The sequence below is a fragment of the Aythya marila genome, assembly GCF_965140915.1.
Source record: "Aythya marila genome assembly, chromosome: 5".
Classification (NCBI taxonomy): domain Eukaryota; kingdom Metazoa; phylum Chordata; class Aves; order Anseriformes; family Anatidae; genus Aythya; species Aythya marila.
Genome location: NC_139046.1, coordinates 20,772,505 through 20,799,263, shown reverse-complemented (window position 1 = coordinate 20,799,263; position 26,759 = coordinate 20,772,505). Strand labels below are relative to the sequence as shown.

Sequence of the window (26,759 nt, the reverse complement as noted above, 5' to 3'; positions counted from 1 at the left end):
GAGCTTCTACTATGCAAAGTGTCTTGGGTACACTTACAAAGTTTTTTAATAACAGCAGCTAGAGTACCATAGTGGAAACTACCCAGTTTTTCCTGCTTATGTAAAGATACTAAAATCATCTGGAAAATAGTGTTCTTACTGTGGAACAAATTACTCTGCTTCCATTTAGTAGTGAATTTTGCTGACTCTGACATATTTGAGAATACAAGCTACATTGGATATTTGATAGAGATCGGTATGCAGGACAAATTAACCAAAGCCTGGATAACTATAATAAATAAGAATCCTCATGTGGATTTGCTGACTGAGCAGCACCTTCCCAAAAAGAACTGGCAGCCATTCAACCTGCCGCTGCTGTCATGAGGAAATTTCTTAAACGTTGGCTTTTTCTTTTTCTTTTTTTTTTTTTTTTTAATGAATGGATGTTTATTGACTTTCCAGATGACATTACTAATCCACGTAAACAGGATGTTTACTTTGCACATAATAGAAAGTGTAAACAGAAATATGAGCATCAGTATATGCTCAATTCTTCAATGGTGACCCAGCACTCGCCTTCTAAAAAAACAAGTCCTCTTGTTGTCAATTTGCACTTCCATTCTGAACCATTTGTAGATATTCCTTGTGTAGCTTTTCTTGGGTTTCATAAACTTTCTTTAGCTTCTTAATTTGTCCTTTGCTGAGTTCTTTGCCTTCTGCATCATGCGTGGGAAATCCCTGAAATATAAAAATAATATTTAAGATAAATTCTTGGACTGCTTTTGCTCCTTATAGAATTCTGTTCTTTGCAGATGAATCACGTTTGAATAAGATAGGAGGAAAATGTCATAAGTAATGACAAACTGTCAGGGTAGGGTGCATCATGGTTAATTTTAGTCACCCAGAAGTTTGACAAGTAACTTGGACTACTTGCATATGTTCCCTTCCTATTTTCTGTCTTGTACTAAGGGAAGTTTAGGCAACTAATTTCTAGATGGTTATAGTTAAGCGAATAATAACCAATCCCTAAACAGATGGTTAAAACACCACTTTTAATGATACTAACATATTAAATCCAAGGCTTAAAGCAAAAGCAATAAGAGAAGAGATTTGTGTTCTTGATGGAGAAAGTATGATCACAGTTTCTAGGGACCTTCTCCTTGGTTTACATGCCTATTTTCCTTATTTACACTCTATTCTTACTTGCCCCCAGAGCCTGAATTTGAATGGGTGAAGAGGACAGGCAGAAATAGAATCAATGTCCCAGACCAAGCACTCAAACAACAGTGCTTTGCTTTTCCAAATAATGCCTTTTATCCTCACAGGAGCAACCAGAGCCACAGGGAGCGGAACCAAAATGGAAGAACAGGGTCTCTCTGAAAGACATGCCTGTTTCCATCAGTTCTGGAAGAGTTAGGGAATTTGTACAAGTGTAGTCCTTGCCCTGAAACAGGGTAATAAATCTGTGAACAAATATTATGCATGTTCCTAGCCACAAATCTTCAGGGAATGTTGCTTTGTAATGGGAAGGCCAAAGGAGACCACTGTACAATGAAAATACCCTTGAAATGACTAATGGTTTGACAGCCTTGCTCCCCAGTGCAAGGTATGTGCAAGGCAATATACTGCTTTTTCTTTCTCTCCTTCCCTCCCTCCCCTACATTAATAACACTGCCTTAGAGGTTTTGGAACAGGATCAGGTATGTACACATACAAGCAAATATGTACAGATGGGGTAGGAAAACTACTCCCTATTTAAAGAGAAGTCTCTTACATTTTCATCAAACACAGAATATTTGTCACGCTCCAATTTAAACATTTCATGTGGTGGAATCTTCATTTTTGCCAGCTTTGCTGCCTGTAATATAAAGCATGCATTAACTGCATTAGCATCACAATTAATTACTAACAAGCTGTTTTTTTAAATAGCCATCTCTGAATGTGTGCAAATGGAAAAGTAAATAGTTTGCAAACCAAAGAACATTTAATTCACCATTATTTATCATGTGAAAAGAAACTTTCAGTAAGAAGCAACTCAATAAATCATAGCTGTGTTTGTCTAGGAAAATAAAAAAAAGTGTATGTTTTAAATTTGCAGAGAACAACTTAATACAGTAATTGTGTTGCAGAAACGCAAAATAACTTGCTTATACTTTCCGAAAACTACATCCGATTTCTGCTCATTTGGTTCCTTAGTGTTTTAAGTGTAAATACAAAGCAAATACTGCTATTTGTAAACAAGTTAAGCAATGATCTCACTGCAAAGGGAACCACCTTTATCGACATAATTCCCTGCTGGCAAGAACAAATTTCTGTGCAGGTCACAGCAGGATCTGGATGCAAGTAGTTGCACTGAAAATAAATTGAACTTTCACTTATTTGTGAACAAGCACATCTCAGAATCCTTTCCAAGTAATTTATGCCCAATACAAGGGAATCACCTTCTTGAAAGAATGAGGAGAACTACTTGGACTATAACTACTTATTTGTTTTTTTTTCCCTCTGTATGTGACACTCTAAAAGTTTACTTCCTCTTTTAACTCAAGAAAGCATTTCCTGTACTGTTAGAGTCATCAGCATGGCAAACAATGTTTTCCTCTTCCAAGTTCACCTACTTTAGCTTCACCCAAAGCCTAAAACCTTTAAGTGATCACAATTCCACCTAGCGAGACTAAACACACTTTTACAAAACACTACATCTCAGAGTTCAAGCATAGGGAACCATAGGGAACAGAGTGAGTCTCAAAGATAAGACAACTTGTTTTTCATGTATACCCGTGACACTGGAAAGGGAACCAAATAGTAAGTGACACAACCAAAATCTTCTCTAACAGGTATGTAAGATACCACTTTGTCAATTACGAAAGTAATACTGTCTATAGAATGAAATATGTGCTACAAGATCTGAGCAGGTTCTGCATTCTTGTTTTGAAAGATGGCTGCTCTATAATAACAGCCATCAAGGAGATGAGTATTCAAATCTAAATTGCAAGCCAAATCCATTCTGAGAAGGAAAGTGTAGAAAACTAAATAAATGGAGGCTCAGTTAATGTTGTGTAGGGAGAATGTGTTCTAATGCAGTCTTTCCTGCACGTGACTACTGCTATTAACACTTTTCTTCAAAACCAGATTAAAGGAATTTGAACACTTACTTCCTGCTCTTGTTTTTTCCTGGCTGCTTCTTCTTTCTTCCTTTTTTTCTCTTCTTCAATCTATGAAAGACAGAGTTAATGAGCAAAAGGTAACTATTTCAGGTAACTACATCATTTTGTTGTTTTCTATAAATCTGAGCCGGCTAGCTAGCTCCACTGGATATCTAATTGCAGACAGAACTGGCAGCGTAACCTACAGCAAAAACACTATGCCTTGTAATTAGGATTGTCTGATACTTCCCATTGGAAGACTTTGTTTTCATTTGCTTTTATTCACAGTTAAACCAGTTTTAACTGTTCAGAATGTATTTTGCATGCAAAGCGTACACCTATGAAAGAATACAAAACTTGCAAAAGAAGCGATCCTGCCGTTTCACAGGGAAAATGTTTTGCAAATGTCTTTAATAAGACCATATTCCTCTGATATTTTAAGCTCTTGCCTCAAACTGTGAAGATATTACAGTTTCTCAAGTAGTTGCATCCCTTGATGTTCCTAGGGAAACGACTATCCAAATTTAACCAAGTTAAAAAACCTTTTAAAAAAAAAAAAAAAAAAAAAAAGCATCTTGTACTTGCTTAGGAGACCCACTAGTTTTCTAAGGGTTCTGCCAGTACTGAACATAGCACTGTGTTTCCAGGGAAAAGGTACTCTAGCTGCAGCTTCTACTCATCAATTAGATATGAACTGCCCTCAAATGCCTTTTTGATGAAAACACCTGGAACTGGCTGCAACCGTGACTTATTTTTCCCTTTTTTAAAAAAAGTCCACAGGGAAGGAGAAATATTGGGAAGTCTTCCAAACATTTCTAGTCATGATGGAGTTTTTTTTTATCTGTTAAAACTGAAGACAGATATGTAAAGCGTTATTTTAAAACGCTACAGAGTCAAACATTAACACTAAGAAGTGCAAACAGGAGGGTATCTGTACAGACCTTTTGTATGTGATTTATGATTCATACGTAAATCGACGTTTACATAGCAACATGTAACGTCTTGCCCTTACACCCAGAATATCTCACTTATTCATGCTACATTAATATTTAGCCGGTGCGTTTTGTTTTCAAATAGCAAATAAACACGTTCTAGTTCTATTAAAAATGTCAATTTCACTTGTACAGATAAAAAAAGTCATAATCAATTTTTCATTGGAATCATTCTTTCAGAGAGATATGACAATATGTATGCAATACTCAACATCCCTTAATTAAATTAAGATGAAAGAACAACAACAACAAAAACACCTCAGAGGTATTCATTACATCCCATAAAGAATTTTCTAGCAGCTGCTATTTGAAAAATCCTTTTCCTGAACACCATTCTAATTTTAGTATCTACTCTGGTGTATTATTTCTATTATTGTTGCTAGGTTTACAAATTATCAGGGAAATGCATAGGTTCTACATTACTTTAAACATAAAAAAAAAAATGAATGCTTAAAATAATAACCTTTTTCTTTTCTTCTCTTTCTTTCAATAATGTGTCCTTATCCACTAATTTAACCACAGTTGGAAGTCCTGAAGAAGCAAAAACAGAAGAATGAGTTTCCAATGCTTGAATAGTGAAAGATAAACCTTATATTACCTTATAATTTTTTCTCAAGCTGAATGCAAATACAGAAGAATGACTACTTAAAAAAGACTAAGCAATTAGGTACTATAGAAAAAGACTGTGATAAACATTTTTATTCTCTATATATTCCAAAATACACGTACATAATATGTACGTGAAAACGGAAATCCATTACGCTATAGATTTGCAGTCCTTGAGCATGGTGGATTATTCAATACTAGTCTTGACAGCTTGTTTTCCCACAAGAAAATAAGATTATAAAAACAGATACCTAAAAGTTCACAAGATACAGAATTGGGTACCTTCATGATCTTCAAATCGAACACCAAGTTCAGGAAGGATGTCATCTCGAAGAGCATCACTCAACTGCAGCACTTCAGTTACTATGGAGCATAAAAAATACTTTCAGTTAAGCAAGTTTTGGTGAAAGTATACTTCTATCCTGATACATACTTATTTAAATGCAGTTAAGAAATTGCCACTCTCTCACATAGGTTGCACAGAAAGGTCTTTTGTTTTAAAGTGATTTATGTTTTTAAATAAATTCTGCCTTCTTTCAGTTACAGAGAGAGGAAGCATGTTTCTTTGCAGGAATTCATACATTTCCTCTGAGATACCGCTATTGTTCCTGAAAACCATAATGAGAATTTCAGTTCAGTACCATAATCCCATATAAGTCCGAAAACCTTTCCTTACTAAAAAAAAAATCATTTAAAAGGAAAAAAAAAAAAAACAAAAAAAAAACAACACAGGAACTTTTAAGTCTGTACTTGTTTGTTCTCTTTTACATGAGCACGCTGTTAATTCTCTGTCTCACCACTTCACGTTAGGAAGAAAAAAGTTACACTGTTAGAACACAACAGATTCATATAATGAGGAGCATGGAAATGACTGAACTGGAGTAGATTGGACGTTAATTAGTCCTACAATCCAATGCTGCACACAGAGTGTTCCTTGCAGTGTAAGTTCAATACTCCATGCAAAATACTTATACTGTGTTACAACTCTGGATATTTTAAATACCCACATAAAATATGCAGCATACCCACTAAAATAAATTTTACCGAGTTTTTATTTTTTTATGACAATTTTTTGGATTAAAAAAAATATATATAATTTTTAAGTTCCAAATTTCACCAAATGTCCCTTTTGCTTTGTGTTGCAAGACAGAACCTTACTTTCATAAAAATCAATCATAACTGTATACATACATATATATTTTATTTTTATTTTTTTGAACTAGTTCTCTCATTTGTTTCTTGAGTCAGATTTGTCACTGTAATTTCTTTCCTCTCTTTACAAGACAGGAAGGTCTTGCTTGCCAAAAGTTGAGTTTTGACAAATACACCACATGTAGAAATGAAACAATAATATACACGTATCAGTTAGGAAAACAAAATGGAGGAAATTAAATGTTGTTACTGCAACAGAAGGCCAATACAAATACCAGACAAATTAAATTGTTTATCTTATCCTGCTCTTTACTGCTTTCATTACATAAAAGCCTCTCAAATCACCAATTAGATAGCAAGATCCCCTCATGTAAGCAATAAATAAACCCTAAAAAGTTTGTCATAAATCTCAGTCACACAATGCAGCAGATGACAGTAACAAATGTTAAGCTATGAACTGCAAGGAAGGAAGCTATCTTAGTTGTAAGAGCCTGCTTTCAGTTAGGAGGAACATGCTAACCTAATAGACAGGGAAATTAATGTAATACACTTTGAAGAATTTTCAAAATAAAGATAACTTACTTCTTCATTCATTTTAACTCTGCCATCACAAATCTAACTTCTCAATCAAATGTACACTAAGCTATCTCTAAAATTTATTCCCAAACCCGTGAAACAACTCCTCTGAGCTTTACTGAACTATGGAATGGAAAGAACAATGTAGAGACAGGAACAGTTTTACTAACAACGATTTTTCACAATTCATCAAGGCCATAAAACACATCTTCACTGTTGGTTTCCATTACGACAGTTCAGTTACTACTGTGAGGGGCAGCTTTGCAGGCAGGACTGCCCATTTAAGAGTTTTGGCTTGCAGAGAGGGTATATGCAAAGCTGCAGAGAAAGTCAGGCTGGTGACAGTAAAAAGGACTAGAGAAGGCTTACTACATCCCAGCTTTTTACTTGCTTACCTGCCCAAGCACTTTGCAAAAATAACCCGCAAAATCATCATCTCATGTCATAGCAACATTTGTCAGTAATACAGTTGTCCAAGGCACTGAGAAAGGAATTAAGTTTTAAAGAAAGGAGGGGGAACAGGCAAGAAGGGGAGAAGAAAGAAAGTCCAAGCTAGTTCAGGAATGATGCAACAGTTCTGCCAAGGTACAATGGATGGGCACCAGACACAGGAAGATGCTAATGGCTGCTGCAGGATTTCCGCTAAGAAAGGTTAAGAAGAATCACAAGATTTTGTATCCTGTGCTACATCTAGCAGTAACTTTGAAGGATTAGTATTTTATTGGTTTGCTAACTACACATAAATTTGTCAAAGCAATTGCAATCCAAACATCCTCTGGTTCTACAGATAGTTATCTTTCTTGTTGCGTCTCTGCTTATCACCTGTGTTTTTTTGGGGGCGGGGGGCTGGGAGCAGGGGGAAGAAGCAGACAGCAAGTTACTAAGAACCTAAGATTTAGCTGAAGTAGATGCTATTAATTCTTCAGGGGGAAATTATCTTCAAACAACAGACTTACTACCTATTTACTGAAGTAAGGAATTGTATCCGCTGAGAAATAGCAACACAGTTATAAGGAACCAAAGGCACCATGAAGAGCCTTGTATGTTGCCCTTATGAACTCAATTCAGTAGCAGGTTTTGATACAAAGTCTTGCATTTAGGAGGAAACACAAATATAAACAGATAGATTGGGTTAGTAGATAAGTGTTCTTTCTCCCTTTTAGCAGTGACTCTGAGATGGTTAAAGATAAGCAGTAATAAAGATCTCAAAGCTAATAATTCAGCCAGTAAGAGCTTCCACCCAGATGCTGGATTTTAAGCACTGCACATTTTAGCAGCAACCCTTGGCCTGCACCTTCATCTCTTCCATAATTGAGCCTCAGAAAGCTGAACAGTGGACAGAGAACTGACTATCCCAATACCATAGAAAGGAACAGCCACATTGCAGGGCAGTTTTCTTTGCTGGGCAATCAGCAGAATGACAAAACATCGCATTTTATAGGAGCTGTTTATTCTGCTGTGAACTAAGTCATTACTTTTCTTTACCCAGAGCAGTTACACACAGTGAACCATGCTGATGTTTGACACCACTCTAAAGAAGCCATTAAGATAACAAGTGATAAGATTATCTCACTGGTTGTTAACACTGAAGAGTTGACTCTGACCTATGCAAGGGAATTATAGATGTCATATCAAGGGTGTATCAGATACACTTACTGTTTATTCAATAAAACAGCACAGTCAAAGCTTTTAAAAATGGGATGGGGTGTGTGTGTCAGGTGGAACCCACAACGACTTCTAGGAAACTCCCAGATGAATTTTCAAAAGAGAACACTGAATTACCATCTCGGATACCACAATAACAATTGTGCTAACAGCTAAGAATGAACATCTCAGCCTATTTAAACACAGACGCTACCACTGTGTAGCAATCTACATTTCTAAGAGAATGTTCTCCCTGCAGGAGATGATGGCTACTACTTTCATATCAAGAAAGCAAGGAGTGCCCTAACTAGAGAAACAACAGCTCATCCTCTTCATTCCTGAACTTTTAGTCTTTAAGCAATTAAAATAAAATGAGCTGAGTAGCCTGTAAATGATTCCCAAATTAAAGAGACATGTAGCAGAGACCTAAGTATTCAAAGCAACTCTGATTTAAAGATGCCTTACCTTTATTTTCTAAGCAAAGAGACTGCAACACCCAGATCCTCCTGTCCTTCCCAGTCCCACATCTCCTAAATCTCATATGCAACAACACAGGAAAAAGTAAATTCTCACCTTTTTTCTCTCTGGCAATTTGTCGCACTCCTTCTCTGAACTCAGAGAGAACTTGTAGGTATGGCATCACTGTAGATTCAATCTGTAGGGTAATTATTTCTACAGTTAGCTAATCATAATTTAGATTTAAAACAGGTCCTTATCCACTTCATATTTACGTACTTTTGGATAGATGTTGACCCTCAGGGCAGATATGTATCAATAAAGTGTCATTTCTCTATTGATGTCAAAGGAGAGATGATAACTTGCATTAACTGACAATTCTCCCTTTGGGCTGATAAAATCACCTTGCCTCTCCCCATTCCTTTTTCCTCTCTTTGCAGTTACAGATACATCAGTTCCACAGGGTTATGCTATGGCCCAGCTGGCTATAACGCAGTACACAGGGGTAAAAACAGCTGCCGAAGACATGCTGAAGAGCTACACCCAGATGAATTTGCCCCTTCATGTTCCATGTTGTCTTATTTAGGTCAAAGTGCTTGTCACAAATAAATCAAGTGAAGCTGATGTTAAGACTTATTTGCATTAGAACAGATCTCAAATGTCAGCATATCCTTACTGTATCTGCTTCCAGCACAGTGCAGTTGTCTGTACTCCCCCCATGACTCCCTTCTCAACACAGAGTATGGGGAGACTACTGTTGAAGTATTTCAGGTGTGAATAACTGCTGCTCATGAAAGCTCAGACAAGTCATCCTGAGAATCCTGCTTTCAGTGGTAGTGAAGAGCAACAGCTAGCTGTCTGTGAATGCAATGAACACTTACAATTACAGATCAGCGCTGTTTGCCATCACATTTCTGGAATCCCAGGAGGAGAGGCTGGGCACCCAGGGGACTGCTTATATTAAAAGTTTAATTACTTTGAAGCGTGGGGGAGAGATAGAGAAAAACATAAACACACACTTCTGTTTCACCTACAGTTTCCAAGTGTCTCTCCCATCTGTTAAATCTCTGTGACATATTTCCGTGCAATTCGCAGCCCAGAGAGGCTGTTATGCTCTAGAAGTACCCACATGAAAGGACCTGATGGGCTCAGATAAAACTTTTTGTAAATGTGAATGCTACACAATCATCTTCACAACCACAAGGAAAGTGGTTCTGCTAAGTCTGGCGGAAAGAAGAGACCCTGGAAACTACATGCGCTACAGCCATGTCTCTGCTACCCTCTTTACACTGAAACTACCTCAACATGCAAGTGAAGTGGCATCAGGAAAGCATGTGCCATCCTTCCTTTATTATATATACCAGACATCTAAAGATGAAAGCTTTTTATTTCCAGAATAACTAACCTGACAGAAATGCTTAAGTCATTTGGAAAATGAGGCTATGGAATCTGAGGTTTTCTGACTGCACATGTCTCCTATTCCCTTTCAAGTCGATCAATGAGCCGTGGTAATTATGCTTGTTTTTCTCTCAGAGCTTTTGAAGAGGATTAAGTCTTTTTTGGAGATAAAGACTTTCAGATCTATTGATTTCTTCATTTTTTATTTGGACACAGAAGAAATAGGCCTGATTCACAGCTTTCTGTTTTAATGAAAAGTTTTCCAACCCGGAATGTTCACTTGGTAGTTTTTGCTAAGAAAAGTAAGTCTCTGCAGATTGAAAGAGGGTATACAACAATTAATGGAAGAGCCAAAACACTGTCAATATTATATATCTTTATGCTATAATGATTAAATCAGAAATGTCTTGGGTGATAAAAACAGAAGTTTTTTTCCTGTAAAATGCAAAATAAGCTGCTCTGGGTGGGTACCTGACTACTGGTTTTCTTTGAACTGACTGCGTATACAAAAACAAGAACAACAAAAAACATACACATATTTCACTAACAAGTGTTGAAATTCCTTTTCTGCACCAGATTCTTTTGACTCTACTAACCTCAACAACATTACTTTAAAATAATGTAAGGCTTAACTTCTTGTTCCAAGCTACTGCCAATCTTCCCCTAAAGCTCTTACAAACACTATTTGAACGAAGTGTAAAATACAGATTTAATTTTCATTTTCCCTAAAAAGATAAGTGTTAAGATGCTGTCTTTCTCCTGAAATTCAAAATAATTTTGAGTTAAGCTAAAATTCACTATTGATGGCTTTTAGCATGGAATGCTGAGCATCCTCCTTATCATCGTATATCATTATTAGAGATTTCCACAGCACTGTAATGTAAGTGTTTGCATGAGCAATTATCCGATGAACATTCACTGTCATTCAGTGACAAGCAAGTTTTTCTCTTCCTCTGGTGAACTAAGGGGTTTTTGTTTGCCTTTTTGTTTTGCATTTGTTTGTTTTAATTATTCCTTTTAAGGAGGAACAGAAAAACACACGATCACAATTTTGAATGCAAAACTGCATTAAGACCAGCACTAGAAGCTACTCAATATCAGATGTTGTGCCACATCAGCGTCCTTTCTCATACCAAGATTTTCTCATGAACAGAAAGAGCGAAGTTGATGGCTTTTCAGATGGAGTTATTTCTCCTGCCTGCCCCATGAAACATTACTATTGTTACAGGGCCTATTAGCACTTTCATCAGGCATCTCCCACATATTTCTAGGAAAACTCTGCATTACAGTGGTATTGCTGAGTGACCAAAGCAAAACAGCCTTCAAAAGCCAAATAAATACTGTGGCTACAAAATGAGATCAGAAAGAGAGATTGAACTGAGGATGAAACTCAGCTGCCTCCAGGCTGGTTTTTGGTGTACCACAAGGAACTTTAATCAGTATAATTGTATTTTTGAAACTACTTAATACACAAATCCTTGTAATGAGTCTTTATACGGTAGCATGTGCTGTCTGTAGTTAATGTGGTTTCTTAAACAGATTCATCATTCAGAAGATGAGATAATTCTTTTTCTGGTTGCTGTACAATTTGTCTGTCATTAAATCAAACAAACCTATAAAATAACAACTGTCAGAAAAATCCCACTTCCTTAGCCAATTAATTACATTGTTTCTACTTAAAACATTTGAATCCAAAGTAACTCAGCTACGTACCAGTAATGTAATCCCTTTACCTAACCTAGGCTTTCAAAAGGACACAGAATAATTTTTTACAGTGTACTTTGTTCTTCACTTACATTTATGTTTTGACTGTTCCCTCCAACAGGAAAACCAATTACGTCATCACTTTCTATGGCACCAAAAATCTGATCAAGGGGGAAAAAAAAAAAGAAAAAAACGAAAAAAAGAACAGGTTGTATACATCAAGTTACAGGTATGTGAAGACTAAGCAAAATCACATGTACTAGGGTTTTGAAGCCACCTAGTTCATTTAACCCACAATTCATTGTGTTAGTAAGAATTTGTTGTGGTTTTTAATTGATACAACATATCAAGCATTGGCTTTCAGATTTAGATTTAATGCAGTCAGATTTGACATTTTGACTTCATTTTTTTTTTTTAATGTTTTCTGTGTATGTAATAGGGCCTTTCTACTATTGAGTAAAACATTAGCTGAAATAATAATGGACTAAAGGGTTCCAAATTGTTCCTGCAGCAGCATACACTGCAGTTTGGGATCGTTTTGGTTGGGGTGCGTGTGGAAGATCTCTAGTTTCCTACAAGTTAAAGAAAATCTGTACAGATCCCTATGTATTTGAAAAATACAACAGTTAAAATTGCACAGTGCAATAGCAACTTTACTACTTGCTATTACATACCTTTAGCATTTGAGTGAGATAGGAACTGATGTTTTCTAAAAGAAGTCTGTTTGGCATTTGTCTGGAAGATTTCTTTGCAGCAATATAGGAGTTTGACTGACTGACTAACGAACGCATTTCTTCTAAGACAGAGCGAGTGTCAATATTGTCACACAGTGCTTCATGAATTGCTGCTTTCTTGTCGTAAAAACTAAGAAGAAAAACATTTTTTTTTTTTTACTATTTATGTCAAAAGTATCTGCAATCACTCCTCTAACAGAAGTTCTTTAGAGTACAAGGGAGCCTAAAAATGAGATTGTCTTTTGTTGGTTAAAGTTTATATATAAAGGGAAAAAAAAAAAAAGATGAGCAAGAGAAAGGCATCATCACCATGATGCAGCTGTTTTGCTACTACGAACAAAGGCAGGCAGGATAATCTAGCTGGTAACAACTATCCAAACAAATTACATCTAATGCATTTTCAGCAGCTGACTTCTTAATACTAGTTATTAAAAGCAGTTCAAATTGCTTATTTAGTACTTATTATATTTTTTAAAGTATTGATCTCCTATCCCTAGGTACCAACTTAGGAATTTGTTTACCATCTTTCTAATGTGGAACACCAATTTGGAAATTAATTTACCACAAAGAGTAGCAGTATGAAGCTGCTACAAGCAGACACAAGGAATAAATTCATGCAAACTATGTAATGTTTATTAATAGGCGTAATAAGTAATATATTATATTAAACACTGTTCCATCACACGTTATGACTTTTTCAAACATACTTTTTTCAGAGAAAAGAAAGTGAGAAGTGGTGGATAAGACAAAAACAAATATTCATAAAACATAATCTTTTAAATTTTAAATGTTTCTCCCACTTCTTTGTCCCTTTCTTTTGACCTACTACCTATTCCCCCACACACAACCTTTTTATATTTTTTTAAAGAGTTCTCTCTAACAACAAGACGAAGATTGAATTTTCACTAAACAGAAGCATCTGCACTTGGTCTTACAACAGTCAACATCTCTGTTCATGACAGTGAACTGAACTAGGAAAAATATTAGTACCACAACACAAGAAGTTTCTTTTTTAAATTTCGCACGTAATAGAAGTCACATAGGAAGCTGTTCATATGACATACAATAAGGATAGTTTGTTATAAATGTGCAAGACTGCTATATTGATATCACTGTTTCTCTCCAGTCAATAACATTTTCAAATATCAGCACTCTGATCTTTTGTACTTTTAGTTGAGTCATTTAACTTGCGTTTATCTTCAATTTTGTTATTCCACTTTGAAATGTGTAAAATACTATTTTCATGGTTCTAAAGATCATATACAAATTATTGGTCACTTCTCAAAGAGGACAACAGCGTCTGAAGTAGTGAAGGAAATTACAACTATCTAACAAAGGACTTCTATTTCTCTACACAAGACATGACAATGTACTTAACACAAATAAAAGGAAAATCAACAATTTAATCTAAACTTCATGAAGCTGCCGCACAATTAAATTCACTATCTTGTATAGATATTAAATTCACTATCTTGTATAGAGCTGAGATACTGACTGGAAATGCTGCCAGACTTGTAAATACCACTAGTAAGTCATTTTACAACGAATATAAATTAAACATGCAGCTACACAACATCTATTCAGAGAAGAAATAGGAATGCTCCACTCACTTTTTGTTCAGCTCTGCTTCCTGATTTTCCCATTTCTGAAACTGGCCTGTCACATCAGTGGGAGCTCGAAGAATATCCTTCACATTTAAAAAGAATTCCTAAAGAAAAAGAACATAGTTCAAAACCTGTTTAGATTACACACAAACAGTATTTACTATAAAGAAAAAGCATTATTTCAAATTCAGCCTTGTAAAACTTGGTTTCAATGCTATTTTGGCTAGGATCTACTGAATGGCTCTCACAAGAGGGAAACCCCCACTTTTCACATAACTCTATAAATCACCATCAGACTAATTCAGTTCCGTGTGTCATCTCTACCACTGCCTGATACTACAATGATACTCTAACATTAAGCTGCTCAAATACAGTACCATTTAAAAAATAATTAGATAGGAGTTCTTATGTCAGATTTTTATGTGTTGCTAGGAATGGAAAACCAGGAATACAAATGGCTTCATAGAAAGGTTTTTTTTTCATGCAGGCATCCAGCTTGGTGAAAAGTCATTTTCTGTGTGTCCCAAGTCAAACATTTTACATAAATAGCAGAGTACCTTCAGCTAGAAAGACCAACATCAACAATCTCAAAATGCTGTACAGCCTCCTTGTGGGAAATGTGGGTTTAACTCACTGCTCTGAACTATGCAGGGATAGAAACTGTGCCTGACCCCTCACCTTACAGCTGGTAGGAATAAAATCAAATGTTCAATGTATGCGGCGAGAAAGACAACGTAGGAATAATATAGCCCTTTGTCAACATGTGCAAAGTCTGATCTGGTAGAGAGTGTCTGTTGGACTCAGTCCTATAAGCAAGCTAAACTGAGAAACTAATCTTGCATGTAAGTGCCAAAATGCTCAGAGATGTCAAAACTTGGACAGAGCACGCACCTGCAGAGAAATGTAGCCGTCTGTGGAATTTATGTGATTTGAATGTTCAATGGTTGCTAAAGAAATACTGTAAGATCACAAACGATGAATTCAGAAGGCAAACGACTGGGGATGCAGCCTGTACATCCTTGGGTTCTATTGCTTGAAACATGTTACAACAATAAAGTTTAGAGAGCTGGAGGAAGAATGGAAAGCTTACTTACATTCATAAACTTCTCATACTGAATAGCTGACTCCATGGTGTTGTTTGAATAATCCAGTGTATCCTTCCAAGAGTGCATGAGGAAAGCCAACCGTAACTGTCGTGCTATTAGGAGTTTTAAAGTAAACAAGGAAAATAATAATAAACTAAATAAAAGTATTTTTATGGCCTCCAATACTGTAATGGCTAATTACATAAGAATTTTTAGTATTCTTACTCTCAACACATCTACCAAAAAAGCAAGACTATTATTATCCATACAGCTACCAATGAGGAACAGGGTAGCTGTTCTAAAGTGACTGAAGAAAATACCTGCAGTCAGCCAATTTTGGAAACTCCATTATGAACTTAATTACCACAGTCATCACTCCAACTGTATCAAAAGTACTCAAATTCTGAAGTAATTTTTACCTGTATGTTTCTTCAGTGCATCTTTTATGGTGATAAAATTCTTCAAAGATTTGGACATTTTACAGCCAGCTATTGTTAAGTGGCCAGTATGTAGAAAATACCGAACCCAGTGATCATTTTCAAAGTATGCCTGCAGCAAAAACAAACAAGACTCAATGCTGTACACATATATACCATAAACTACAATAATTTAGGAATAAAATATTGAGGGGAAAAAAGTTATGCTTATACAAAACATGTAAATTTAAAAAATAACACAAAAAATAGATGCATTTGTGTAAGTTGCTGTCAAAGCTAAGCACATAGCTTCATCACTACAGAAACTGAAAGGCAGTGACAAACAGTTCACTGACCTCAGACTGTGCCAGTTCATTGTCATGGTGGGGAAATCGGAGATCAAAGCCTCCTCCATGAATGTCCATTGACTCTCCTAGAATGGATCCAGCCATTGCAGAACATTCAATGTGCCAACCTGGCCGGCCCTGTTAAAATAAAGACATTACTTGGCTAACGGTTAATTGTCTTCCTCTTCTGCCTATGTATCATTAGCTCATTAAATCTAGTATGTCATGTACATCCGTGATGCCTTAATTATCATCCTCCTTATTTTTGATCACATGGAAAGAAAAGGATTGAGAAATCTCTGTAGGTAAAGACTACAGAGAAATATAAGACAACTGACCAATATGAATCATCACAAGCCTGCACGCTGAATTCTGTTTACGAAGAATTGAACAGGCAGATTGAGCATAGCAACATAACCTACTATTGAACGTAAGACCCTCATAATCTAGATATTGATAATATGAGGCGAGCTACAGTATCTGTTTAAGAAAAAACATGCTATCTAATAAAGTGTAAAAGGTCTAAATCCTGTAATGTCCTTACCTTTCCCCATGGAGAATCCCATGAAGGCTCTCCTGGCTTGGAGGATTTCCACAAAGCGAAATCATTTGGAGAATGCTTCTCACTTAGGCGATCCGCTGAGATACTGAGGTCACCTTTCAAGAGAGAAAAAGTAAACATTGACATTTTATTTAAACACCAACATTATTGCTTTTTGGTCTCGCTATGCCTCACACCATGTGAGGTTAAAAAAAAAACAAAACACTCAGCACTCGAAAGTCCTTATAATTAACTCTGACAATCCTTTGGTTTTTGATTAATGTTTGGTTGACAGGAAAGCTGACAAGTATCAGCTGCACTGCTTTCTAAGTTTTGACACGAGATTCATCTACATTCTCTCTACAGACACAATTCCAATATTCCAGCTGCAGAAAAAGAAATACTGAATAAATAAAAAATAACTCTGTATTTATAGACAAGTAAGATTGCAGAATCACTTCAAAGTTATAAGTATCAAAATTAAGACTAATTAATCTGTCTTAATATGCACACAGAACATGATCCTAGGGTATCTCTAGCATGCCCTGTCTAGGCTGCCTCACAGAATGGCTGGTAGCTGTTCCATATCTACACATTTACTGTTATGTTTTTATTATAGATGAAGTGTACATTAGTTGCTGTTAGCTCTTTATGATCTTTTGATTGGTACTCTCATTACGACATCTTTAAAATACTAGGAATTTATCATTTCTTCAGTACTGCTGAAAATTACAAGTGGTTAACAATACCACTTAATGCATGAAAACCAGGACAGAGATTAAAGCCAATCTTGTCAAGGGGAAACTCGTCAATTAATTTTGATGTACAGGTTGAGATACCTGCAATCTCAGTATTTTAGAATACTTAATTTTCAAAGTGCATAATGACAAGTAGTATTATACATTTTAAGTTTACATTAGATGCAACTTTTAAAGTTTAGCATTTCTGCTGCCTCTGCTAGTCAAAATGACATTATCTGTTAGGGTATGGACAATCATGACAAATAAGTCAAAGCAGCTAGGCTGACAAGAGATCTAGACATATGCATAGTCTCAATCAGTTACATTAATCATTCTGCTTCAGTTCGTATTTGCAAAAGCAGACAACTGTGCTTGTTTATGTGGTGGCAATGATGCATTCATGCTGCCACAAAGACAGTGGTTTAAGCTCACACCTTTTATTCCACATACATGTATATACAAAAAATCTCGGTTATAAGGGTTTCAAATAAGAAAAAAAAGTCACATTAAATTTTATGTCCCAGCTCAGATATTGTAGGTGAAATTAAGGTAACTAGCAAGTGTTATATAAAAACCTTTTAATATTCTTCTGATACATTTTGTGGATGATTTTCTACTAAAACAGTACAACCTTAGGAAGAGATAAAATGCTTAACTAATGAATCACATTTCATTGAGCTAGTCTGCTGTAAATGCTCTAATCAAAAGATCTATATTTGGATTTAGTTCAACACAAGGTCAACAAAATAAAGAGTTCTCAGTACAAGAGAAGAATGAGGAGAAAAGAAAAAAAAAATACACAAGACCAAATATTTGTCATAAAAAAGCCATAGCCTAGCAGGGAGAGCTTTCACCTGGCACGTGGAAGACTCAGCTTCAAGTCTTTGCTCCCCGTACTATGAAGCAGATGAAAAGCCAAATAACTGGGCTGTACTCAAATTGGACTATTCACAACCTCCTTAAGATAATAAATAACACACAATAAATAATAATGCCATCCTAGAATGAATAACATTTGTTGCTATTTTCCAGTTAAAAACTCAAAGTGCTGGCTCAAGAAAAAAAAATTGAAAAGAAATCCCGAGGCAAAGGAAGTGAGCAGGTAGACCACTGAAGTCTGACAATAAGTTTGATTCAAACATCAGTAGAATCATTTGAAGAGATCAACACATCAGCAACTTAAGCAAACATTATTTCCCCTTTTTACCTTCACCCTCTTGAAGAGCTTTCTGATCACCTACAGCTTCAGGAACCAGCTTAGCATAGGAGTGTTTTTCACTGGAATCAAACTTCATAGTATCAAAGTATACAGATCCATTGGAAACATACCTGAAAAGTTAAAAATAATTATTTAGCTATCTTTCTACTGAGACTTAACTAAACTGTACCCCCAAAATCACTATCCTACTTTTTCTAGTGAACACACATACAGTATGGTACTGTTCACTGTGGTAAAGATGACTTAGGCTCACTTAAGTTTTAAGGCATTACCATAAAAACTTTAGGTAAGGCACTAAAGGTCAGAATAAAATTCAAAGGTAAACCTATTAATATATTTTGTTAAATTCTTAAATAGGTGAGACTTCAGACTAACAGTCTCCAAAAATACCTACAGCAATTCTGGTCCCTTCTAATATTTTGTAATAATATAATACGAATCACGTTTGCTTCAGAGTCCATTTGTCCTCCTTCACTTTGCTGATTTTGTCTTACCACAGCCATGATAAAAAGTCTGAGATGGAAGTTTTAGTACCACCATGAACACTAATAATTCAATGCAAATGATTTTGAACATTTTTTAAAAAAATAAAAGCATAGATTTCAGGCAAGAACTTGCAAGAAAAATTATAGGAGTCTGAACCACAGATTTGCTTTTTCACAATGAAAATATACTGAAAACTTGAGCCTAATAAGAGAAAGTACACTCAAAAATGTCAGTCAGGAATCTATCATGATATTAGGAGCTTCTAGAGTAGTAGCCTAACTTTCAAAAGCATTAGACAATCGCAGAATATCATTTTGAGAAGATTTTTTTTTTTACCCTATGTTATTTACAACTGACTTCCAGCAGTCCACTCAGTTCTGAAATCCCCTGCTGAAAGCTGGAAGTCAAACCCAGTTCAAGTGAATTAGGCTTTGACTATTTTTTTTATGGAATGAGGTTTTCACACTATTAATTTTAATAATCTAACTTGTTTCTTTGTAGGACATTACAAGAAGTATATAGTAGGACATTTTCACCAGGTTATACACAACAGAACTTGCATAAAGTAATGTGAAATTTTTTTACTGGATGAAACACTACTTATAGAAAAGAATATTGTTGCATATGAAAACAGAGAAAAGAGTAAGTGTTCACAGCAATCCAATACAGTATAAGCACATAACAAAAACGCTCAATAGTGAACTTACCCATAACCATTATCCACAATCTTTTTCACAAATGCCACAATTTCTGGCACGTATTCACTAACCCGCGTTAAAACATCTGGAGGTAAAACCTACAGAGAAAAAGTAGCATTTTATACTTAAACATATGTAAATATATATATACAGACATTCAAATACATACAATATATATATATCTCACATATTCATGAAGTGACTTGCTCAAAAGCAAGTGAAAGTGGAATCTAAGACTCCTACTTCAAGCTCTATGCTCTGCAACAATATGCTGTGGCATTTTTTTTCTCAGCCTCTAAGGCAATGTTATCAACACACTACTGCAGCAGATAGCCCCTATTCCACCTACTGCACTTCTGGCAGAACAGGCAGTGTGTCCCTTTGATTTGGAGGTAAATAAATAAACCTTCATTGATCTGATCCACTGCATATGACATAGTATTTCACCTGGAATAGACAAATCTGTCCTTGACTTTTGTCACCACCATACAATTTAAAGAGTATTCAGTAGTCAATCTACATGCTTAGGATGATAGGGTTGTCCTGTGTAGCAAATGAACTACCTGAAACTTCCAGATCAGTTTATATGATTATAAGCCCATTTTAGTCTAAGAGGAAAGATGGAGTGTACACACCAAACTTATGTCCAGGTCACTGGCACTGGTAACACGCATAAAAGTTTTAAGATTGCTGGGATGAAAACAGAACAGGTGATAATTTAATAGCTACCTATTCACGTTAAAGACTAAAGGAAGTGTATTATCAATACCGTCGAAATACAAGGCTTTTGAAAGTTATTAAAGGGTTTTATTGTATTCTGGGTATTATGAGGCACAGCACATACACTTTCAAAACAGAAAAAAATGTTTTTGTTTTGTTTTTTACTTACGTTGAGAGCTTCCATATCTTTATGAAATTCCCCTTCCCAGAATTTGGGGAGCTTTGAGAATATGGAATTGTCAGTCACCTGACTGCCAAATTTTGTGTCCAACCAGTCAGACAGCAAATCTTTGGCTTCTTCCAACATTATCTATAAAACAATTATAAGTGTAACTGATGAAAGACTTGTCCTGTTTAAACTGTGCTGAAAGATCTTTCTCTGAGCAGATAGGTTCGCTTAAGGAAAAAGACACTTGGCTATGAATACAGAGTAATCTGTGCTTCTATCACATTTTTATCACATTGTCCTTTATATATATGGATGAAACATGCAGAGGAAGGAAGACAAACTGGCAACTGACATCTGTTTTGATATTGGTCACTTAAATGAGCATGTGAAATTTATGTTGTAAACACTGAATGGGATCTGCAGTTACCACACCACCCATTCCCCCGCCCACCCCTAATTGCTGGACAATCCTAACAGAACCCTTTCTGTGCACATCAGTAAAAAGTGTTTGAAAGACTGATTTGAACCTCAGAAAGGATGCATTTCTCAATCCTATCCTAAGAGATGGATTTTTACTTATTTACTTATTCACAAGAGCATATAGCTCAGAAGGTGTGATTGTTTAGATTTTAGTTGCTTTTCAAGTTTTTTGAGGCCACTATGCACTTTTATAAAGACTGCTGATTCTATAATAGATGGATTTTTTTTAAGGTGAGTGAGTGAGAGGTACTTCTCTCATACCCTGTGCTTCCTGCAGTGACAAATACGACAAATTATCTAAAAGCAAGAAAAGAGGAATGTGGAAGCCAATTACTAAAAGCTAGCAATTTTATTGCCTGACTCGAATACCAAACCCCAATAGTGTCAACAGGATTATTGTTGCTAATTGTAACAGTCTTTGGGATAAAATTTATTCTGAACATAATTAAGTTTTATATATTTTTTTTCTCTCATCAGAGAAACTTTTGTGTAGAAAACCACACATAGTGGAATGTCATATATGGTTTTACAACAATTTATAGTACAACCCCTACTGAAAACAATTTCATCCACCAAAATACTATTTGAAAGCCCTAACTATTACAAAAATCACTTAAAAAGGAGCTCAAACTGACCTCATGACATCTATTGATCTCTTCTGCAGGGAGTTTTGCTTGCACAGCTGCTTGTAGAGGGTCAAAAGCAGACTTCACTGCATTTTGAATTTTTTCCAACATTTGCTTTTTATCTGGGTCTGTTGTCTCATTTAATTTAACTGAAAAGAGCTACAATCAAAAGAAAAGGTTTAAAAAAAGCAACTTTCAGTACAGTAGGGCTGTGTTCCACACACAACATATTATCTTAACCATACAGAACCTTGCTTTTGATGAATAATATGTTATGCTTTGATATCAGACTACTATAAACAGCTTTGATATCAGACTACTGAAATGTAAACACATGTATTCACTGGTCCAAAAAATGTATTTATTTTTTTCAAAAATTTTATGTCACTAAACCTTAATTACTGTTGTTTAGTAATTTTTACTTTCTATACAGTTGATCATTTCAATTACATAGTTAATTATCCCAAATCTGAAATGGAGAAGATCTAATGTGAAACACAAAGAGATTTAAATGCTGTGCTTAGAAAGTATGTCAGGCAATGACAGCTGGGCAAAATTTCCAGGCCACCTAATTCCCAGGCCTGTATTTAATTCATCAGACCAATAATCCTTTTGTGATCTGTAGTTCTAAAATGATCAAAGAATCACCTTCCCCCACTTTTAGTCCAGCATACACAAATTATTAAATCCCTTAAGCTTTCAAGACTTTTTGCTCTTTCCAAGGCCATCAGCGGTACAAAAGGAAAATTTCACAGAAATCTACAGCTTTAAAATATTGTGGACCACCATTTGAAAATCTATTATAAAAGGCTACTTTTGAAATTTGCATTCTGACAAATATACAAATGTTTTTTGATTTTTTTCCCCCACCATATCAACACCATTATATATGTTTACATATATTGTATAAAATGATATACAAACAACTCTTCTAGACATAAAAAGTCAGGAATGCTTTTTACATGGATGGTTCTTGTCAATTCTAAAATCAGTGATAAGCTATTCCAGTAACACTTCTAATTTGTGTGATAGCAGTTCAATAGAGTAAGTGAAACAAGCAGAAAGTTTAAACTAGCAGCAAAGTCAGAGACATTTTTTAGATGCTTTGCTATATTACTGAGTAAGAACATAAGACACTATCAGGGATTAAGTATTGAGCCTACCTCTGAGGCAGTTTTAACATCTTCAAGTAGCTGAGCTGATGTTATTTTGTTCTCCCTATACTGTTCAAAAAGGTAATTCTGTCTTGCTCTCTTGATGATCTACAAAGCAGAAATATGGAAATATTCTTGTGAAGCAGGATAATAGTTATAGAAAACACAAATAAAATCTAATGTTATTAGATATAAAAAGCTTTTAAGGATCCACACAAATTTAACAAGATGCAAGAACCACAAGCAGTAATACAACTTAAACACACCATATATAGTTAATTAGCTAGCTCAACAGAATTAATTATGCATGTCAACAACAGACAGTGAAAAAGGCAAATAAACAAGTTATCTTCATAAAATGTTTACTCTTCATAATTTATAACAACACTCGTTTATGTATGAGTAGTTTGCTAGCAGAGGAGAGTCACAGAAATCAATGACTTTGTGTACAAAATACATCTCAGTAAGTATATTATTCATCTTGGCTTTCCAAATAGCAATTACACATGATTCTCTGACTTCCATGCACAAACTACAGTATTTTAGATTACAACTTAAACAGGCCTTACCTTATCATCAATATCTGTAATATTCATACAATAGAAAACATCATATTTAAAATAATCCCTGAGGATTCTTCTCAGGATATCAAATGAGATGTATGATCTAAAAACAACAGCAACAAAAATTAGTTTTAGTGTTTAGTGAATACGTCAAATGTGGTTCTATTCCATGCAAAAACTACTTCAATATCTGTCAACAATTTTATAGCAGTTTCAACTCTCCCTCATCCTCCAGCAAGTTTTCCCTCACACCATGACATACCATAATATGCTTCTAACCTTAAATCTTGATCATTGAGACTAACAAGACCATCGTCCAGTAATACACTTATCTAAATAAAGTACACTTTTCTCCTTAATCTTTGCTTACTTATACGTGCTGTTACTACTTCTATCAAGAGCTGTTATTACTTTTATCAAAATAAGCAACTACATTACCTGGCATGTCCCATGTGAGAAGCATCATATACTGTTGGACCACAACAATACCATGTCACCTTTTTTCCATTCTGCGGCTGAAATATTTCCTTAATTGAAAGGGATGGTACAGTGAGTAAGAATTGAAGACATGCTTTCAGCCAAAAACACCACATTTGGAAAATCAGAACATGAAAAACATGGATTATATTTTTTTGTTTTTAAAAAAACAAATCTTATTCCACTCATAGTTTTACTGTAAGAAAAGATCATCGCTAGCACTTAAAAGAGAACATAAGCCACCACACCCTGTTATCTGCACTCTTATCTATCCAGATACTAGATTACTAAGATTTGGATTAGGTAGGCCATTGTTCAAGCTGCGTTCACAAGGGAAGATCAGGCTTTCTTTTGCATTGAAAAAGGCTATACAGTATTGCCATTTCATATATTCTTGGATATAACATACTGTGTGACATTATTATTCCTAATATTTCCTCTCTTCCCCCAAGAACCTTCAGCCAAGGCCACAGGAGGTTTTACCACTCTGTATTACAATAATATAATTTGCAAGATTTTTTTTACACAAGCGACATCTAAAGAAAGAAACTATGATTTTTATTTTGTTCACACTGCTTATGCTTACGTGTTTTACAGTTGAACCACTGGCTATTTTGCATGATAACTTGCTATTGCATGTTACATATTAAGCAATACACACATGCATACACACACTTGTATATTTATTGTGTATATTGTAGCACTTGCCTCAGCAAACACACTTGACCGAGGCAGCATTTCTTTCACCTGCTTGTCAGAATCCCACAGAATAAACCCCAGAAACCTGTGTACTAATAAGGAAGACACTTAAGAAGCAAACATTTGATTAATCCTCTGTTTGCATTTTTAAGAAGATCCTCATTTTTCTTTCATTTAGTCACCTTATTGCGAGTCAGGCTGTTGTAGAGGCAGAGTCTAGAATGTTTTGTCCCTTCAGGGGGAGTCCAGGGGGGCTGCATACGCTTGCCTTTACCTAGAGAAAAAACAATTTAAATAGAACTGAAAATATAAACAGTTTTACAGTACAACATTTCCATCTTATCACATCATTAAGTTAGTTCAAAAGAAAAATATATATATAAATTATACAAAACAGCTCCAGTCTTAGTAATCCAAACTACTTTTGTTAGAGCTAAAGCCACTAAAAGATTTCAATCACTTATTTTCCACCCTCTGCCTTGACACACCTATTACCTTTGATTCGAGCAACAGTAAAGAAAAGGGTGTAAAAGTGAGAACGTGCAATCAGTCAAAGCATTAACAAGAGCTTTGAAACTTAATAAAACACTAATAAAGTGTTATAGCAGTCCTGGGCTTTCTGCAATGCTTCTGACATCTATACTGTGATGGCATATAGATATCATACAGAGAATTTGCAAAAAAAAATCTCCAGAGACCAGACTTAATCTCTAGAGCCAATATTGACAGAGTTTGTGTACTTAGCGTGAGAGGGAGAGAAGACCAAAAGGTTTAGAAAGAGCCTCAGCTTTTAATCATAGGTGGTTGCTATGTACACAAGGCATTTCTGAGCGCTCTCATTTACCACAAATATGTTCCAATTCATCGGCAGGTTAAATTTTGCCATTAAGGAGAACAGATAAAAATCTGGGTAATCAGTGATAATATTCAAAAGAGATGGGAAGAACTGTAATTGCTGTTCTTTGGGGAATTTCAACATTTTGAAAACTGCCTTTTACCTAAATAGGAACAGAAGTTTGATACTTTTTAACTTAGTAGAATTTCTTAAACAATGTTACACATACACAAATAGTGTAACACAAATTACAAAGCAAAAGTAAAGTGTTGTCAAAACAGAAAGTTTATATTTCATCGCTACATTTAAAAGTATTCTTTGCAACTTTTTCATTTTTTCCTTTGGCTTTTTTCTGCGTGAACATCACTGTGATAACTGTGTTCAGAAAAAATCCGATTTCAACAAATCAGTGTCCACAGAACTAAAAGGGTTTATTTTAATTCATCACAACCATCATTTTAGATGGCAGGACAGTAAGCCAAAGCACCACACTTCAAAACACTGAAGACTCACTCAACATGAAACACACTGTATGTGGGCGGATGTTGGACACTTTTCAGTTTATTTTTGGGAAGGTGGCATATCCCTTTTGTGCTGCTGCTCTCAGCTCTTCTACTCTGCTGCACGAACAGTTTGGGAACATGCAGGCTTATTCTTCCATTTGTTTTCTTTTCAATTTTTAACACAATTGTTAAACGTGTTTTCAAAGAAAGTATGGGCATGTCATCTGTCAAAGAGTTGCAGTTTGGTATGCACAGGGCTGCTTGCAGCTGTAATGATGTTAAACTAATCCTCACATTAACCTGGAATGGAAGCAAAACAGGAAATTTAAAGATACACCAAAGGTACTAGGCTAATACATATAGTACTGCCTTCAGGTATTCTCATGGTAGGCATTTTAACCGCAATTAAAATATTATACAAACTATTTGTTTTGACAACAAAATTTCCTTTCTGATCCTGTTTCAGGATGCTATTCATTAATTCTGTTTCCCTAATATCCTCATATTAAAATTTTGACAGAAAACCTACAAGTAACATACATTTCCATGGTATAAAAAAAAATAAATAATCTCTTCCTCATCATCCTTTTTTGAGTAACTGCCTAAATAAGAAAAAAAAAAAAAAAAAAGTAGAAAAGGAGTTCATTTAATTTGCATGCTACAGATCCACAGAAATGTGTGTTTATTCTAAATAGTTTATGGTATGTTACTGACCAGAACAGTTCAAGTGCAGTAGACGTCTATCCATAAATCAGACCAAGGTATGGATTTGTTTACTCTTTGATTTACAAAGATTATTCTGGTATGCTTAATTGTGGCTAATGTTTCCCTCAGGGAAGGAAGCCTATGTGGGTTAGTCTAATAAAAGATAAGTCACTAAAGCTTTTTTTTCCTTACAACCGCACTGAACACAAGGAAAAAAACAAGCTCACAACAACAACAACAAAAGGATAACTGACCCCTAAAGGTCTCAGTTTGTGATTTAAGTGTCATACAGATATACAGATATGGAT

General features: G+C 35.3%; 1 protein-coding gene across 3 annotated transcripts in view; it reads right to left on the bottom strand.

Annotated features, from left to right (window-relative positions):
• Positions 1-365: 365 nt before the first annotated feature.
• The window catches only part of CARS1 (cysteinyl-tRNA synthetase 1), a 33,099-nt gene continuing 6,705 nt past the window's right edge, over positions 366-26,759 (bottom strand). For 2 of the 3 annotated variants that reach the window (XM_082762166.1, XM_082762167.1), the window contains 21 exons: positions 24,591-24,682; positions 23,671-23,759; positions 23,239-23,335; positions 22,679-22,777; positions 21,525-21,674; positions 20,410-20,550; positions 19,530-19,618; positions 18,325-18,446; positions 16,381-16,493; positions 15,846-15,974; positions 15,493-15,622; positions 15,083-15,186; positions 13,995-14,092; positions 12,325-12,514; positions 11,743-11,811; positions 8,666-8,747; positions 5,003-5,083; positions 4,578-4,645; positions 3,132-3,191; positions 1,754-1,837; positions 366-717 (listed from right to left, as the gene is read on the bottom strand). In XM_082762166.1, the coding sequence (XP_082618292.1) occupies positions 583-717; positions 1,754-1,837; positions 3,132-3,191; positions 4,578-4,645; positions 5,003-5,083; positions 8,666-8,747; positions 11,743-11,811; positions 12,325-12,514; positions 13,995-14,092; positions 15,083-15,186; positions 15,493-15,622; positions 15,846-15,974; positions 16,381-16,493; positions 18,325-18,446; positions 19,530-19,618; positions 20,410-20,550; positions 21,525-21,674; positions 22,679-22,777; positions 23,239-23,335; positions 23,671-23,759; positions 24,591-24,682 (2,222 nt within the window). In that variant the 3' untranslated portion in view covers positions 366-582. Of the gene's footprint in view, positions 718-1,753; positions 1,838-3,131; positions 3,192-4,577; positions 4,646-5,002; positions 5,084-8,665; positions 8,748-9,969; positions 10,257-11,742; positions 11,812-12,324; positions 12,515-13,994; positions 14,093-15,082; positions 15,187-15,492; positions 15,623-15,845; positions 15,975-16,380; positions 16,494-18,324; positions 18,447-19,529; positions 19,619-20,409; positions 20,551-21,524; positions 21,675-22,678; positions 22,778-23,238; positions 23,336-23,670; positions 23,760-24,590; positions 24,683-26,759 lie in introns of those variants that run through there. The other variant, XM_082762168.1, reaches the window with a different exon arrangement.